At 40.7% G+C, this 18,611-nt stretch overlaps 2 protein-coding genes across 5 annotated transcripts in view; one reads left to right on the top strand and one right to left on the bottom strand.

The window, feature by feature from the left end:
• The window catches only part of chek2 (checkpoint kinase 2), a 96,220-nt gene extending 86,356 nt beyond the window's left edge, over positions 1-9,864 (top strand). For all 4 annotated transcript variants that reach the window (XM_072247579.1, XM_072247576.1, XM_072247575.1 and 1 more), the window contains 2 exons: positions 1,805-1,885; positions 7,344-9,864. In XM_072247579.1, coding sequence (XP_072103680.1) covers positions 1,805-1,885; positions 7,344-7,442 — 180 coding nt within the window. In that variant the 3' untranslated portion in view covers positions 7,443-9,864. The remainder of the gene's footprint in view (positions 1-1,804; positions 1,886-7,343) is intronic.
• A 1,428-nt stretch (positions 9,865-11,292) lies between these two features.
• Positions 11,293-18,611, bottom strand: part of gstt2 (glutathione S-transferase theta 2) — a 42,951-nt gene continuing 35,632 nt past the window's right edge. The window contains exons 3-5 of the mRNA XM_072247557.1: positions 17,241-17,391; positions 15,942-16,118; positions 11,293-11,598 (exon numbers count right to left, since the gene is read on the bottom strand). Coding sequence (XP_072103658.1) covers positions 11,458-11,598; positions 15,942-16,118; positions 17,241-17,391 — 469 coding nt within the window. The 3' untranslated portion in view covers positions 11,293-11,457. The remainder of the gene's footprint in view (positions 11,599-15,941; positions 16,119-17,240; positions 17,392-18,611) is intronic.

The following is an 18,611-nucleotide window of genomic DNA, read 5'->3' on the forward strand; positions in this document are numbered from 1 at the left end:
GCTCCATTTGTTTTCTAAGAATCTCTTAAAAGACCCTATTGTATCCGCTTCCAGCATCAACAGTGCATTCCACGCACCCACCACTCTGTAGAAAAAATTGCCTCTTACATCTCCTCGGTACCTGCTTCCAAACACCTTAAAACTATGCCCCCTCGTGTTAGCTATTTCAGCCCTGGGAAAAAGCCTCTGGCTATCCATGCGATCAATGCCTCATCATCTTATACACCTCTGAGTGAAGTGGTTTTGTTTGTCATCCAAAAGATTCACTCATTAGTAGGTTAATTGCCTGTATGGAACTGATGGGCATGTGAGGTAGAAGAATTTAGCGGAGGCATGAAGTTGTTGCCCTGAAGATGGTATACATTTAATGGGCTGAAAAACCTTCTATGTTGTAAAGAAATTCAACCCATCAAGTCTGCTCTGCCATTCCATCATAGCTGATCCTGGATCCCACTCAACCCCATACAACTGCCTTCTCACCATATCCTTTGATGTCCTGACCGATCAGGAGACTACCATTTTCTGCCTTAAATATATCCACGGACTTGGCCTCCACCTCAGTCTGTGGCAGAGCATTTCATAGATTCGCCACCCTCTGGCTAAAAAATTCCTCCTTAGCTCCGTTCTAAAAGGCTGCCCTCCTTTGTTCTAGTTTCTGGAGCAGAGTAGGCTTCTTCTATTGAAACTGTTCCTCTGCACTAAATAAAAACAGAGGTCAGGATTGAATAGGTGCAGCAGCAAACTCTACTCTTGAGGACTAGACGTATCCTGCTCTTAAACTTCTGGTTTAACATGGTACTACCGAAGATGTGCCACAGCTTACTGATGGTTCAGAAGGCAAGAGATTTGACTAAAAGCATTACTTATAACATCTTTTCGGAAGCAAATTGTGGTGAATTATCACTGCAGACAGTGGGGAGGCAGGCAGAGGCGAGGCTGCTTCGGGGGATGAGCTGACGACATTGGTACCACTGCTGAAGATGGAGTGAGTGATTTGGAGAGGAGTCAATGGGGAAGAGTTTTGATGCCTGCCAACCTAACCAGGGTGCGAGGTTGGATTGCTCTAAGCGCCAAGCCGATTTAGTGAGCTCGAGAATGGCTTTGAGCTAGGCAGTGTATTGTGGTGCTGGGGTGGGGTATTCAAGCAAGGCACCACCCGGTGCTTGGACAATTTAAACACCATTGGAAGTCCAAGTGTCGGGAACGGAGGCGAGGGTCAGGCTGATTTCGCTTGCTGTCCCATGAAGGTTCATTCTTTCTTCGTGACATTGAGGCTGTGAAGTGATCCAGCTGCTGTGTGCTGTTGCCCCGCTGGTGTGATGAACTGGGGCTGAGACTTGGGCCTGCTCCAGGATCTGATCTGGGGACTTAGTATAGTTGAGAATGCTGTTGACCTCCTTCTTTTGTTTGCATGATTTGTGTTTCTTTTCTCTCTCTTTCTCTGCACTGTGGTTTTCGGTCTTTTTAAATTGGTTATTTCAGTTTCTTGCTTTGTAGCTGCCTGCAAGCAGTCAGATTTCAAGGTGTATAAGTTATACATTCTTTGATAATAAATGTGCTTTGAATCTTTGAATTTTCAATATAATGTTTTGTTTCCACCTAAATGAGGTAGCTCTTTCACAGTGGAATTCCAATAGTACACTAGATTTTTACACCATCTCTGGAGATAAAATGCCAATGCCACAAAAATAGTGCTTGAGTTCAATTTCATAATGGATATCCACACAATATCTATTGTAGGATTTGTGGTTTTGACTTGGTAAGCTTGTGACAAATGCATTCAAACAGTATTGTTTCAAACTAGGATGAAGGTATGAAGAGAAGAGTAAAGCAGTTGATGTATCCACAAACTGAATTAATGTTACCACCAGGCACAGGTGAACAGGTAGGAATTGCTTTCATTCACACCAACAATTCCATTTCACAATAATCCTTGGTTTTATTGCCTGTGTAGAATTTATTCATTCTTAGTGTAATTGGCTGGTCTGGGCTTTTGAATATTCATGAATAAAGATTTGGTGTAGATCAAACATTATATGGTATTAGATCATTGTTTAGGTGCATTAAAATATATCTGTACTACAGAGAAATTATTAAAATAGTAAATTGGGTGGGCAAATTTGTAAGCATTATAAATTTAGCAGTAATTGGATGTCAGCTCAGTGATCAAACAAAAATGTTTCCATTTGAAATAGAATGTAATGTATGAACAGCATAAGACTAGCAGAATTTGAGCATTCACTCCCATCAAGTCTGCTCCACCATTCTATCATGGCTGATTCCGGATCCCACTCTGTGTGGAGAAACTTATCTCTGACATCCCCTTTGTACTTTCTTCCAAGCACCTTAAAACTATGCTCCTTCGTGTTAGCCATTTCTGCCCTGGGAAAAAATCTGTGGCAATCCACATGATCAATACCTCTCATCATCTTATACACCACTATCAGGTCACCGCTGATCCTCCATCGCTTCAAGGAAAAAATGCCAAGTTCACTCAACCTATTCTCATAAGACATGCTCCCCAATCTAAGCAACATCCTTGTAAGTCTCCTCTGCACTCACTCTATAGTATTCACATCCCTCCTGTAGTGAGGTGACCAGAACTGAACACTGTACTGCATTTGGGTCTTCTATAGCTACACCTGCCTTCTGTCAGTATCCTTTGTTGCCCTGACCAATCAGGAAACTATCAGCTTCCGCCTTAAATATACTCATGGACTTGGCCTCTACCACAGTCTGTGGCAGAGCATTCCACACATTCACTACTCTCTGGCTAAAAAAATCCTCCTTAGCTCTGTTCTAAAAGGTCTCCTCTATTTTGAGGCTGTGCCCTCTAGTTCTGGATACCCCCACCATAGGAAACATATTCTCCATATTCCCCGCAATGTAGTCCTTTCAACATTTGGCGGGTTTCAATAAGATCTCCCTGCATTCTTCTAAATTCCAGTGAGTACAGGCCCAAAGTTGCCAAATACTCTTCATATGTTAACCTTCATTCCTCGAATCATCCTTGTGAACCTCCTCTGGACTCTCTCCAATGACAACACATCCTTTCTGAGATATGGGGCCCAAAACTGTTGACAATGCTCCAAGTGCGGCCTGACTAGTGTCTTGTAAAGCCTCAGCATTATCTCTTTGTTTTTATATTCTATTGCCTTTGAAATAAGTGCCAACATTGCATTTGTCTTCTTTCCCACAGATGCATCCTGTAAATTAACCTTCTAGGAATCTTGCACAAGGACTCCAGAGTCCCTCTGCACCTCTGATGTTTGAAACTTCTCCCCTATTTAGATAATAGTCTGCACTATTGTTCCTTTTTCCAAAACGAATTATCATATATTTCCCAACACTATTCCATCTGTCACTTTTTTGCGCATTCTTCCAATTTGGCCAAGTCCTGCTCCAATCACATTGCTTCCTCAGCCCTACCTATCCTTCCACCTATCTTTGTATCATCTGCAAACTTTGCTGCAAAGCCATTAATTCCATTACCAAATCATTCACAATGTGAAATGCAGTGGTCCCAATACTGACCCCTGACGAATAGCACTAGTTAGTGGCAGCCAACCAGAAAAGGCCCCTTTTATTCCCACTCGCTGCCTTGTGCCTGTCAGCCATTCCGATAACCATGCCAGTATCTTTTCTATATAATGCCATAGGATTTTATCTTTTCAAGCAGCCTCATGTGTGACATCTTAGCAAATGCCTTCTGAAAATCTAAGTAAATGACATCGACTGCCTGTCCTTTGTCCAACCTGCATGTTACTTCCTTGAAGAATTCTAACAGACTTTTCAGGCAAGATTTCCCTTTACAGAAACCATGCTGACTGACTTATTTTATCATTAGTCTCCAAGTACCTTAAAACCTCATCCTTAGTAATAGACTCCAATACTCCCACCACTGAGGTTAGGCTAACTGGCCTATAATTTCCTTTCTTTTGCCTTCCTCCCTTCTTAGAGTGGAGTGACATTTGCAATCTTCCAGTTCTCCCGATCATGCCAGAATCAAATGATTCTTGAAAGATCATAACAAATGCATCTGCTATCTCTTCAGCAACCTCTCTCAGGATTCTGGGATGTAGTCAATCTGGCCCAGGTGTTTTATCCATCTTAAGACCTTTGAGTTTGCCTAGCACTTTTTCCTTCGTAATAGCAATGGTACTCACTCCTGCTCCCTGATATTTGAGGACCTCTGGCACACTGCTAATGTCTTCCACAGTGAAGACAGATACAAAGTACCCACTAAATTCATCTGCCATTTCTTTGTCCCTCAATGCTGCTTCACCTGCAACAGTGGTCCAATATAAACTCTCCCCTCCCTTTTACTCTTTATTATAATTGAAAAATCTTATGGTATTCTGTTTTATATTATTGGCTAGTTTGCCCTCATATTTCATCTGTTTCTTTCTAATAGCTTTTTCAGTTGGCTTTTGTTGGATTTTAAAAGCTTCCCAATCATCCAACTTCCCACTCACTTTGCTACCTTATATGCCCTTTCCTTGGCTTTTATGCTTAACTTACTTTGTCAATCATTGTTGCCCACCCCTACCAGTTGAGAACTCCTTCCTCTGTGGGATATATTTATCATGCACCTTCTGCTCAGGCATCAATCCTGTCAGTATCCTCCTCCAATCCTCCTGGGGAAGCTCCTCTTATGCCTCTGTAATTCATGTGTCTTGTGCTTCTCCCTCTCTAAGTGCAGTATGAAGTCAATCATATTATAATCACTGTCTCCTAAGGGTTCCTTTGCATTAAGCTCTCTAATAAGATCTGGGTTATTACACAACACCCAATCTAAGGTGGTCTTTCTCCGAGTAGGCTCAAGGACAAGCTGCTCTAAAAAGCTACCTTATAGGCATTCAACAAATTTCCCTCTCTTGTGATCTAACACCAGCCTGATTTTCCCAATCGCCTTGCATATTGAAGTCCCCCATTGCAATTGTGTCATTACCCTTATTACTTCCTTTTCCAGCTCCCTTTGCAATCTCAACCCCACATTCCTGGCTACGAATTGGAGGCCTATATGATTCCCATAATGGTTTCTTTACCCTTGCAGTTTCTTAACTCCACCCACAAAGACTCAACACTCTCTGACCCTATGTCACTTCTTTCTAAAGATATAACCATATAACAATTACAGCACGGAAACAGGCCATCTTGGCCCTTGTAGTCCGTACCGAACTCTTACTCTCACCTAGTCCCACCGACCCACACTCAGCCCATAACCCTCCATTCCTTTCCTGTCCATATAGCTGTCCAATTTAACTTCAAACGACACCATCAAACCTGCATCAACCACTTCTGCTGGAAGCTCGTTCCACACAGCTACCACTCTCTGAGTAAAGAAGTTCCCCCTCATGTTACCCCTAAACTTTTGCCCTTTAACTCTCAACTCATGTCTTCTTTTTTGAATCTCCCCCACTCTCAATGGAAAAAACCTATCCAAGTCAACTCTATCTATCCCCCTCATAATTTTAAATACCCTTATCAAGTCCCCTCTCAACCTTCTACGTTCCAAAGAGTAAAGACCCCAACTTGTTCAACCTTTTTCTGTAACTACAAGTGTTACTATAATTCCATCTCTTACCAACAGAGCCACACCACTGCCTAGGCCTTCCTGCCTGTCCTTTCTATACAAAGTAAATCTTTTGATGTTGAGCTCCCAACATGAGCTCCCAGCCTTCTTTCAGCCATGACTCAGTGATGCTCTAATTGTATCACGAGTTTGTCCACCAAATGTTACGCTCATTTAAATATAGCAGTTCTATCCTGCATTATTCGCCCTTTTGAATTTTGCCTTTGTGGTACAATTTAACTCTTTGCTCTGTCTGCATTTGTACCCAATCATTGGTTTGTCCTTCCTTACATTCAAGTTACACCCATCATCTAGTTGTAAACCTGCTGGCTCATCCTCAGCTCTGACATACTGGTTCCTATCTCCCTGCCATATTAGTTTAAACCACTCCCAACAGCTCCAGTAAACCTGCCTTTAAGAATATTGGTCCCCCTTGGATTCAAGTGCAAATGATCCCTTTGTACAGGTCCCATTTGCCCCAGAAGAGGTCCCAATGATTCAGAAATCTGAATCCCTGCGCCTGCTCCAATCCTTCAGTCACACATTTTTCTGCCATCTCATTCTGTTCCTATCCTCAGTGTCAAGTGGCACAGGCAGCAATCCTGTGATTACTACTCTTGAGGTCCTGCTTCTCAACTTCCTTCCTAACTCCTTGTATTTTTTCAGGACCTCCTCCCTTTTTCTACCTATGTCGTTGGTACCAATAGGTACCACAATATCTGGCTGCTCACCCTCCCTTCTCAGGATATTGTGGACGCATCCCGAAACAGCAGCTTGTTAGGCTGTTACATGAATATAAGACCATAAGACATAGGAGCAAAATTTGGCCCACCTAGTCTTCTCTGCCATTTCATCATAGCTGACTTATTATCCCTCTCAACTGTATTCTCTTGGTTTCTCCCCATAAACCTTGATGTCCTTACTAATCAAGAACCCATTAACTTCCACTTTAAATACAGCCAATGACTTGGCAGTACATGGAATGTAGGAATATGGATCATGTACAGGCGAAGGAGATTTAGTTTAATAGAAACACGAGAAACTGCAGATGCTTCATTCTGTAAACAGGCAATTTGCTGGAGGAGCTCAGTAGATTGAACAGCATTTATGGGACGGAAGGAATTATCAATGTTTTGTGTAGAGACCTGCTTGAAAATGCAACAATTCCCCTACAAATGCTGCTTAACCCACTGAGTTTCTCCAGCAGATTGTTTGTTGCTAGATACTATTTTGTTTCGGCATCATGTTTGGTGCAGACCTCATTGGCTGTGAGGCTTGTTCCTGTGCTGTATTGTGCATGTATGGTGAATGAAATGCCAGTTAATCTGCAATATGGATTCACTAGTTTGCAATTGGAATACTATTGCAATATGGATTGCAATATGGATTCACTAGTTCTCTTTTGCTTGCAAAACTCTCAATTGTACGGGATGGCATGGTAATATAGTGGTTAGCTTAATGCTTTGGAGCAGCAAGCCACGTCCAGTTCTGCTGCTGTCTGTAACAATTTTTACATTCTCCCTGTGACCATGTTGGTTTCCCTCAGATGCTGCAGTTCCCTTCCACATTTCAAAGAATACAGGTTAATTAGTCACATGGGAGTAATTGAGAGGCACGGGTTGTTGGTCCGGAAGGGCCTCGTATCTCTGAATAAAGTGAAATATTTTGTCTTTTTTAACCTGGGTATATTACTGTTCAGTACAACTTAAGCTTTGGTCAGGGTATGGATAGAAGGGACTTGATTGACCAGGTATTTTTTTCCATTTAGCCGTCAACTAGTAGAAAGAGAGCACGTGAAGAGGATGAGCCCTTGCCTGCTAAACGTCCTACACATTCTGCTCTGAACAATAAAGCTGCTCAGGAGTAGGAAAACGAGAGTGGATGTAACGTAAGATTTATCTTGCACGTGTGTGGAAACAAGAAACTGATTCTACTTGATCTATTCTGGACACCGTCTATTTCACACAGGAATTTTTCTAAATAATGTTGTTTTTTCTACCAGTGTATCTCGAAATGTTTGTCATGTTTGAAATTCAATACTTCTAATTAGTTTCATACTATTATTGGGAGACTACAGTGGAAGATCACTTGCACTCCTGCCAAATAATTATTTTACCTTTTACATGCTTTCCTAAAAGTATTGAAAGATTAAATTCTCAAGGGAATTTAATGGTCTTATTTAGTACAGATAAGACCAGCTAAAGAACTTGATGCGCCTTTTACACAGGTTAAACTGAAGAAAAAAAATGGTGATTGGATAGGGGTCTACTCAAAGGTTGAGGTGGGAAAATTTCAAGATTGAATTAGGACAAATGACCACTTTAATCACTGCTGCTGGTACTAATTGATGTGAAGCTGCCAATTGATTTATGTGGGCTGGATCCCAAAGATTTGATGTGCAACAGCGGCCTTTAGCCCTAGAAAGTGAAGGCAAAGGCACTTTGTATATATTTATGGTGGAAACTGGAGGTTTCCTTAGTTTTTTTTCCTCTCTTGAGAGCTGCCATTTTTATTGCAATTTTGTAAGTGAGAAGTTGCCCTTGTATTGTTTTCTTTGTGTTAGTACTCCACTGTTTTAAAGAGGTGTACCAACTTAAAGTTGTTCTGAGCCATACAAATTAGAACACTTTGGTCCAAGTTAAACAGTTGAGGTAGACTGGTAGAGGAGGTGAATGTCATCTTTTTTCCCAAAGATTAATCTCTGCTAGAGAATGTATGTGGAGCTTGGGTCATGCTGGATTATTGCTAATCTTTGATGCTTGTTGTAGACATGGTTACAGCTCCTGTTGAGATACTGGAAGTGCCCTGCACGATAGGTATACAGTAAGTAAATTGTGAAGTCTATTGTAAATGTAATATTTACAGGTATGTAAATTCTGCTCCTTGTGCCAAACAACTTGAACAGATTGGAGGTATTGTATTTCCTTATTCCTGTATATTGGTAGCACCTGAATGATCATGCAAGCTTGCCTGTCACTTTGTAAAGTAACAGGACCATTTTGAGGCTACATTTACACAAAACCTAATGATGCCTTCTCATCTTTTTAAGTTTGTGAAATTGTTTTGAAAATAATACTATGATTGGCCACCAATCTCAGGACCAGTTTTGATCTGAGATATGGCATTGAGATTCCACCTGCAGTGTTATATGATCTTTTGTTTTGATACCTTTTATGTTTAAAGTATTTTGCTTCTGTTAATAACATTTTAATTTAGTTTGGTGCAAACCAAATAAAATGAATAGATTACTATCAGATCTGATCAGAGAATTGTCTCTTTATTTTTAATGTACACCTGTATATTCTGAGCACCTAATTGCATTTTTGAACCTTTTTCTGTTTTTCTATTTTTGTTATTATACTTCTATTGTAGATAAACTGCCTTTGGAGCAGTGTGAATGTTGCCAATTTCTTTTTGGGCATTCTGTATTGTTGAGATCTTCTGTGTGATTTTTGCTGCAAAGTTATTGTGATGAACTGAACGCTAGTTCGAGGAAGAATGGGGAGCGTGGTTAGAGAACTTTTCCTTTTAGAGTGATAACTTACTTTGTTTCTTTTTAATTTTCCACTCCATGCCAGTTTAATGATGAATTAAAGTGGCAGGTCTGAAACAAGTTGAAAATAACATGAAGCAAATTTAAATATCTTGCATTTTGTCCACTGTTTTGAAAAGCCATGCAAGTTTTAATCTATTGTATCCTTCGAATCATGCTTTCAAGTTTTACAAAATTTCAATTAAAATTTATAATCTGTCACAAGCCTTCTAGCTGCAGCTGCCTTAGACAGATAAGCAGCCTCATTATCCCTGAGGATCACTGAAACACCATTGTCCTGTCCCCACTATCTATCAGTACTAGGAAGGATATGCCTACGTAGAATACAGATGTGGTAATGCAACATGCTAGATTCTGTGTAATGGTAAAACATTTATTAGTTGACTTTCCACAGCCCCATTCTCTCAAGTACCTTATGTAGCTGGTGTTTTGAGCATTTGATCATAAGGCATAGCTTATCCCAGTACACTGCTGACCTATTGAATAATTTGAATTAAAGTAGCTTCTGCCTCACAATCTTGAAGGGGTCTTGTAAACGTTTCTGATTAAGTTACTGTTTTATCCATTTTAGGTTCATGGTGTATATTTTTGGGAAGATTGTTTATATGAAAGTTTTATAGGTCAAGGTTGATGCATATATGTAAAATCAAGAAAATTCTAAGGTAATTTTGTACAAATCAAGGAATTTCTAAAGCAATGATACCCTTGTATTATGTTTGGATAAAATAAAATGTTTCCTGGAATCAGCTTTTATTGTTGCTTATTAGTAAATTCCCTTTGGGCAGAATGGTAATGAATCTTAATTGCCACTCAACCCATTCCTGATCTTACTGCATTCGTGGAATGTATGTACTTTGTGATATTGTAAAGTATACCTGACTACCTGTGCAATCTTTAGGGTTTTTAGCTCAGCCTAATTAGGGAATCATTTGTATTTATTCTACAAAAATGGGTTTAGTATCTCCACCTCAGAGCTGACAGGCAGTTTTCAAAATTGTGGAATGATGCAGCACAGGAGAAAATTGGCCCGTTGTTCCTGTGTCACCGATTTGGATAAAACTGCCCTTTGATTGACATTCCTTTTTCCTCTTACAATCATGGTGTGTATTTTTGAAAGTTATAATTAAATCTGCTTCCACTGTTTAAACAAATTTCAGTAATGTACACTGGACTGGATCATGTGTCAGTTTGAATAAGGGTACCACTGGACACCACCCCATGTCAATCTTCAGTTTCTGTACTAGAACACAATGGGTACAAGGTGAGATGTTAGTGCAGCCTAGCACCAATTCCAAAGCAGAGGTCAGGTGTAGTTCTGAATGTCACAGTTGGGTAGGTTTGAAAAGAATATGCATAACAAAACCCAAGAACATTCTTCATTATGGATGGCCTTGGGGGTCAGTTAAGCTGGTTTTATACTCCATATCATAAATGAGTTTTGCAGTTTTAATTAAAAAAACAACCTGGAAGTAGAATCTAATCACAAGGTGTGATCTGACACATAATCAACCAAATCCATAAAAGCGTTCTGACTGCTGACAGCTGCATTTAATAGAACAACATTTGGATTAGGATACAGGGTGCAGAAATTTTAATTGTTATGTCTTGAACTACAATCATGAGTGAGAAAATTGAAAGGAGACTAGTTGCTGGGATAGAGTAAACTGGTGCCTCAATATTGACCAATTCTGTGACCTCTAACACATGCAGTGTACTGAGATCAACATGAAGGAAAGTTTCATAATTACCTGTTTACTAGAACCCCTGTATAGCCATTTCCTTCATTGTCACAGTCACCAACGTATGTAAGAATTAGTGCATTATGACAATAAGGCAGACTTAAAAGTCAAAGTAAAGAACAAAGAATGCCTGCAAGAAAATGAATCTCAAAGAACAAGACTTTATCAGATTTAATCAATCTGTACTCAACGACTGATTACAAGTCTTTTTGAAAAGGACTATCATTTGCAGTTTGGAGTAGGACCTAAATATCCCATATCCAAGGTCAGGTGATCATCTGAACTTTATAAATCTGCTGATTTAAGACAAGCACAGAACTTCTCTTGTCCCATTATTCTATCACGACCAATTATGTTTTCAAATAAAGAAGGAAATGCGAGGAGGTAAAATGGGAAATAGTGTCTATAAAAAATATACACTCCGCTTGGAAGTTTTCATGTTTTATTGTTTTACAACACTGAATCACAGTGGCTTTTTTTGATACTGATCAACAGAAAAAGACACTTTCGTGTCAAAGCACTTAGTTTAAAAGAATGAATTAATACCAAGAGTCCAAGTGAAATATGCTGAATTTCAAGGTAGTTCAGCTTTAAAGTCTGGCTTTATTTCTCAGTTGATAAAGGTAGGAATGTACCTCATCAAATGGCTTTCCTATAAATGACCGTACTCTGTCGTGCCAGGCAACCAACTTTGGACGATCTTGAAGTATATCTCGATTAGCTCCAAGTGGCTGTATTTAAACAACAGATACAAATTATTCAAAAGCTTAAATCTTTGGTATGTCAGTACAATCTCAGCACAACTTAAGTAGCAATGATAATGATTTCAGCTGCACCAATGTGAAGATGCAAGGAAGAGTGAAGAAATCATTTTTATATTTATATTGACAAATGCAAATTTACCCACATTTATAACTTCTACAGCAGAAGCTCTAAAATATTAAACTCAAGATTCTACATATGCTGAAAATCTGGAGCAACACACACAATGCCTGAAGAACTCAGCTGGTCAAGCAGCATCTATAAGGGGAATAAACTGAGCTTACGTTCATCAGAACTGGAAAGAAAGGGCAATTCTGAGTTCCTCCAACATTTTGTGTCTGTCACTCTAAAACAATCTGCATGAGATCTTTTCTGTAGCAAAACTGACTGTCACTAAGCCCCTTCACCCTGACTAAACAGCGTACATTAGTGCAGGCAACATGCTGGACTTCAGCGAACCAGGCCAGATACAATGTAGACTGGAACTCCTGAATAAAGAAGTGGAAGGACAAAGCCATGCATACACAGTGTGATATAATTGTGTTGACACCAACTAATGAATTTTTGTTATGCACCTTGTAAACCTCATAGACCCCAGTTTGGGAATTGTTGTATGAAAGTAACTTTTCTAGATATTAAATGTCAATTATCTTAACTTGGCATCATTTAAATTTTCATAATCAGTTTATCAGTATGTGAATGGATTGTGGTTCAATGCCAAGCCTAAAACACAGGACAATACCATAACAGACAATAGAATACAAGCAGCCATGAACAATCAACAATTAGTAGAATAGTTACATGCAAATGTTATCATCAAACTTAAATGTGAACATATGAACAGACTCAATAATTATCAATGGAACAAGGAGATCAGGAAAGACCATTTACTGGATGTTGTGCAGGGACAGTCAGGGTATTACACCTGAGTGAGTTTTGTTGAGAACCTGGATAGCTACAGGAAAGAAGCTTCAGAAATGACACGTAGTGTTGGAGGTTATGGACTTGTGGTGTCTCCCTGATGGCAATTTTGTGAATAGCTGACTGCTAGGGTGGATGGAGTCACCAGTAATTTTTTCGGCTCTTTTTCGCTCCGGCAATGAACAGATTTTTTAATGTCAGTAACTGACAGCCAATAATCTTCTCCACTGAGTGGACCACTTGCTGCAACCTGAACTTGGAGAGGGAAGAGGCAGCGGGAAACCAGTGATAGAGGTAGTCACAACGCTCCCAACGATGGCTGAGTAAAAATTCATCAGGATATGCCCTGAGATGTTCTTAAAGTGGTGTAGGAAGAATAATCTCTGCTAGGCTTTCCTTGTGATGAGCATAATGTATTGGTAATGGTAATCCCCAGGAATTTGAATGACCCAACCACAGACACAGCCTGACCAGTACTTTACAAGGGGAAGCAGGTAGGGGCTATCAGTACAAGTCAATCCTCATTTCCACTGTCCTGATAGCATTCAGCTCCAAGTTGTTACAAGTGCACCATGCCGCAAAACAGTCTACCTCTCTTTGATAGCAGGTTACATCAATTTTAGAGATGAGCCCAACGATAGTTGTGTCATCTGCAACTTTAGGATTGAATGGCTTTGCCTGTGGAGGTACAGTCATTTGTATAAAGTGAGAACAGGAGTTGTGAAAGAACGCAGCTCTGGGGAAAGCTTGTTCTTATAGACACTAGATTATGGAATACAGTCCTCTCTTACTGTCATTTAGAAATGCATACATGCATTAAGAAATGATACAATGTTTCTCCGGAGTGGTATCACAGAAAACAAGAGAGACCAAAGACTAACATTGACAGAACCACATAATTATAACATATAGTTACAGCAGTGCAAAGCAATACCATAATTTGATAAGGAACAGACCATAGGCACAGTAAAAAAAAGATCTCAAAGTCTGAATCGATCAACTCCCGAGTCCCCGATAGCAGGCGGCAAAAGGGAGAAATTCCGTCATAAACCTCCAGGCACCGTCAACTTGCCGATACCTTGGAAGCAGCCGACCCTGAGCCCATCCGTCTGAAAACTCCGAGTTTTCGAGCAGCCTCTTCGATACAGCTTCCCGAGCGCCTTCGACCTCTCCCCGGCCACTGAAGCAGGCAAAGCCGAGGATTTCGGGGCCTTCAGCTCCGGAGATTCCGGTTACCACACAGTAGCAGCGGTAGCAAAGCGGTCATTTCTGAAGTTTTCCAGATGTTCTGCTGTGCTCTCACGTCTGTCTCCATCAAATCAGGATTGTGCACGGTTCCCTACTTGACAAATAACAGATATTCATCACCGGTGGCCGTGCGCTGCCGTCACGCCGCCATCTTCTCCCCCCTCCCAGGAGGAATATCTGTTAGAGAGCCCAGCCTTGCATACTGCTTCCTTCCTGTCAGGAAGGATGTAATCCTCTGCTGACAGGTACTGTAGGGTACAGCTAGTTGGGTTAATTTGCTGTGGAGCAACTCTGGAACAATATTGTTGAAGGTGGAGCTAAAATCCATTAACAAGATCCTCACACAAGTGCTGGGGAGTCCAAGTGCTGAAGAATGTAGTGGATGCAATTAACTGCATCATAAATTGAGCAATTTGCTTTTTAAGAAAACTGTAGCCGGTCAGGAAGAGAAGCAGGAATGGACTTAAATGTAAGCTAGCATCAGATGTTCGAAGGTTTTCTTAACTACTGAAGTCAGTGATCTCGTCTTTCTTGGGAACTGGAACAATTGTAGAAACTTTAAAGGAGTTTGGAACCCTGCATAATTGCAAGGAGGCATTAAATATCTCTGAATGCAGGTGCTAGCTGATCTACACAATGCCTCAGAGTACCATGTGTGACATCATCAGGGCCTGCAGCCTTCCTAATGTTCTGTTTTCCAAATAATTAGTGAACGTCATGCTTCGCAAAAAGTATAGGGTGTGATGGAGGAGTGGGGAGGGAGAAGAGGCTGAAGAAAGTGAAGGGGGGGATAGTGACAATAGAGTGGTTGTGAAAGGAAGGGGGATAGGGGCTCAGCATATCAGGAACTGAGGAATTGAGAAGATTGATATTGATTCTTCTTATCAAAGTGGTAATAAAACTAATTGAGCTGATGTGCCAAGATAGGGGAGGGGAGACTTGGGAGCACTTCTGCTTGAAGTTGAGAAGACTTTGGAGGGAACTCCAGACTGTCTGGCTATTGTTGAAGTCTCTCTGTAGTTGATCCTTGTAACTTGCTTTCTCCACTTTCAACTTTAAACTTCCGTTTTGCAGAGCTACATCCCTCTGTTTCCAGAACTGTAGACATGATCCTTTGCAGATCTGAGAGTCCTCATCTCCTGGGTGAACCACAGCTTGTCGTTGTTATACCTCACAATGATCTTTTAGGGAGATGCACATCTTCACAGAAGGATATGTGGGATGTTACAGTGTCAGAATATTCATCTATACTGCTACACCAGCCTTCCAATCCATGGAGCCTAAGCAGTCTCTCAGCCTTGGGAGTCCAATTTTTGTTTATAACTGGGAACACACATGATCATGACATAGTCAGAGCTGCCAAAGGGTGCCTGGGAAAAATGGAGGAATGTTGTATCAAACGGTCCAAGGTTCTGTCCTCACATGTGGAGCAGCAAATCATTTGGTGTATTTGGGCACATCAAGTTTCATGTTACATAGTTAAAATGCCCGTAAAGAAAATCACTGTATTGGGAAATTTATTTTTCAAATCATAAATATTATCAGCCAACAGCTGTTGTGCAGATTGAGTATTTGTGTGAGGGGGAATGTAAATATCACGGGATAACGGAGTGAAATTCCCTCGGTAGGTAGAATGGTTTACAATGAATGAAAAGAGCCTCTGTCAGCAAAGGGAAAAGGAGGAATGGCGGATTCGCCCCGCACCATCTGTTATTTATAAACATGCACAGGTCACCGCCATGCAGCTTGCAGCATAGTGAGCTCTTACCATCTGCTCTAAACAGCTGTTATCTTGCCATTTGACAAAGTTGTCTGGTATGTCTGCGTTAAGTCACGTTTCAACAAAACGAAAGGCAGAAGTATGGACAGTTGACTGAGTCCTAATGAAGGGTCTCAGCCTAAAACATCCACTAAAACTCCTTTCCATAGATGCTACCTGACCTGCTGAGTTGCTCCAGCTTTTTGTGTAAAGGTCCCATGAATTTTTAACTTGTCCATCAACTCTAACGATATTTACTCAAAGTCGGCTCCCAAACGCTTTCACAATTATGTATGTGGGCTTTTTTGTGTGTCTATAGTCTCACAGATGTAGTTTCATTCTCAATACTAGATCAGTTTTGGGCAGGGTATCTGAATGCCTTACCTGCATTAGTTCACAGATGGCCAGAATATCTCCCAGTGTAATCTGTTCACCACAAAGGAAGCGCTGGTTCTTCAGAAACATCGATTCCAATAAGTCTAAAGTTGTACTTAATTCACTCACAGCCTTGTTCAGCTTGTCTTGATCCACTGCCTGGCCTGATGCCCTGGGAATCAAAACCTGCACAAGCAGGTTCCAAAAACAAAAAGTTTCAAAACACTTTAACAAGCATAACCATTGGAGATCAATGATTTGGCCCAGAGAATAGGGAAAGACTTTGCAGATGGAATACAGTGTAGGGCAGTGTAGGTCACGTACTTTGGTAAAAGGAATAAACATAGAAACATTGAAAACCTAGAGCAGAATACAGGCCTTTCTGCCCACAAAGCCGTGCCAAACATGTCTTAACATGTAGACTATTTTCTAAATGGGAAGTGAAAGAGGGCTAGAATATAAAAGCAAGGATGCTTGCATTTACCCTATCTAAAAAGGAAAAAAAACAAAAGCAGGCTTTTTCCAGAGGTTGGGTGAGACTAAGAACTAGAGGGCATAGGTTAAAGTTGAAAGGTGAAATATTTAAGGGGAACTTCTTTACTGAAAGGGTGGTGAGAGTGGAATGAGCTGTAAGCACAAGTGGTGGATGTAGGTTCTATTTCAACTCTGAAGAGAAGTTTGGATGGGAGGGGTATGGAGGGCTATGGTTGATGGGACTAGATGGGCTGAAAGGCCTGTTTCTGTGCTGTAGTGCCCTCTGACTCTAATGCTGAAGCTTTAGAAGGCATTGGTTAGACCACATTTGAAGTATTGTCAGCAGTTTTTAACACTAAGTCTAAACAAGGATGTGCTAGCATTGGAGAGGGTTCACAATAATGATCCCAGGAATGAAAGGGTAACGCATGAGGAGGTTTTGATTGTTCTAGCACTGTACTTGTATACTGACAAAGTTCTCAAATATATTGTTGGTCATTATTTCTATACATCCAGGTTTAGCCTGGAGTTTTATGCTCAATCCCTAAGGATGGCAATGAAAATGGTGCCGGTTAGGAGTACAGAATTGAGGTTTTCTTCGCAAATGGATGTAAAAGATCATTAATACTATTTTGAAGAACAGGAAATCTCAGGAGTGATGGCCAACATCATTGAAATATGATCACAATGATGTTAGTGGGAATTGTGCGTATGTTAACTCTTTTTTGTTCTGTATTTCAGTAAAGAATTTTGCGATGTTCAGGGGTGGGGGGGTCCAACAAATAACAACAAAAGCTGCTCTATAATTTAAAGTGTTTCTGCTTTGAAACACACCTCCAGAATGAAGACCTTCGCTGCATGAAACCTCACATTGGCGTGCTGCCACGCCATGTACTCATCCACCTTTGCCCGCTGAAACACGTCTTGAGGGTACCAGAACTGGGGCACGTTGTACTTTGTCGCCAGATACTTCAGGATGGCCACACTGCAAACAAAATCCTCAAAGAGGTTACTTTCTGCATTTTGCTTTATATCGTCAGTAACTGCCAATTGAGTTCAATTTCCGAATACTGATGCTGTGGCAATGATGCTGCTGCAAATAAGTTCTTCACTGTACATAAGACAACAAACTTAACTTTCACTTCTTAGGGTATAACAAAGGTCTATTTTGTTGAACACAACAGATGACCTTGCTGGCTCATTAGTGTTAAAGATTCTGTGTTTTACAGCCCCCACCCTGCAGTCTGAGCCTTTGAGAAGTTCATTTGGAGAGAGGGGGCTCTGAAACTGCATGCAGTGGTCAGTGAGATGGTGACAAGGTTAACCTGCCAAGGTTTGTAATAACACCACAGACTGCAGAACTTCTACAAATTAAAATTAATTTACTTCACTTTTACTGTATCCTTCAAGTTGTTTTTACTTAAATTGTTTCAATTTTAACTCGAGGAAGTTAAAATCTCAGATAAAGGAAATGAAATCACATATGAATTGAATTGAGATAGTTTATTATTGTCACATGTACAAGATGGGAATGCAATTCTTTAGAGCGCCTGAGATTACGATTCACCTCCTACTGATGTCTGGAAGGGGTTCGTTCATGTGCAAGTGCACGTAGCTTTCTTTTGGTGCTCAGGTTTCCTCTAAAATTCCAAAGACGTAGTTTCTGAAATCAGTTCTGGACATGTTATATCGGTGCCCGAAATGTGACAACACTTGTGGGCTGCCCCCAGCACATCCTTGGACTGTGTTGGTTGTTGACATAAATGATGCATTTCACTGTATATTTCAATGTACATTAGACTATACAGTAACATATAGGAACAGAATTAGGCCATTTGGTCTATCAATTCTGCTCCACCATTTCATCATGGCTGATCTAATTTTTCTCTCAGCACCAATCAATCTCCTGCCTTCTCCCCATATCCCTTCATGCCCTGACCAGTCAAGAATTTATCAACCTCTGCCTTAAATATACATAAAGACTTGGCCTCCACAGCTGCCCGCGGCAACGAATTCCACAGATTCACCACTCTCCGGCGAAAGAAATCCCTCCTCATCTCCATTCTAAAAGGATGTCCCAGACATCCCACCCTGCAAAAAGTCATTTCAGGGAGGTAGCACCATCAATTTGCGGGAGACTCCCGGAGAGGTGGGATGTCTGCAATAGAGTAGCTCCTTAGCAGCTGGCCAGCTAGTTTAAATAAC

Source organism: Mobula birostris, chromosome 31, assembly GCF_030028105.1.
Source record: "Mobula birostris isolate sMobBir1 chromosome 31, sMobBir1.hap1, whole genome shotgun sequence".
Taxonomy (NCBI): domain Eukaryota; kingdom Metazoa; phylum Chordata; class Chondrichthyes; order Myliobatiformes; family Myliobatidae; genus Mobula; species Mobula birostris.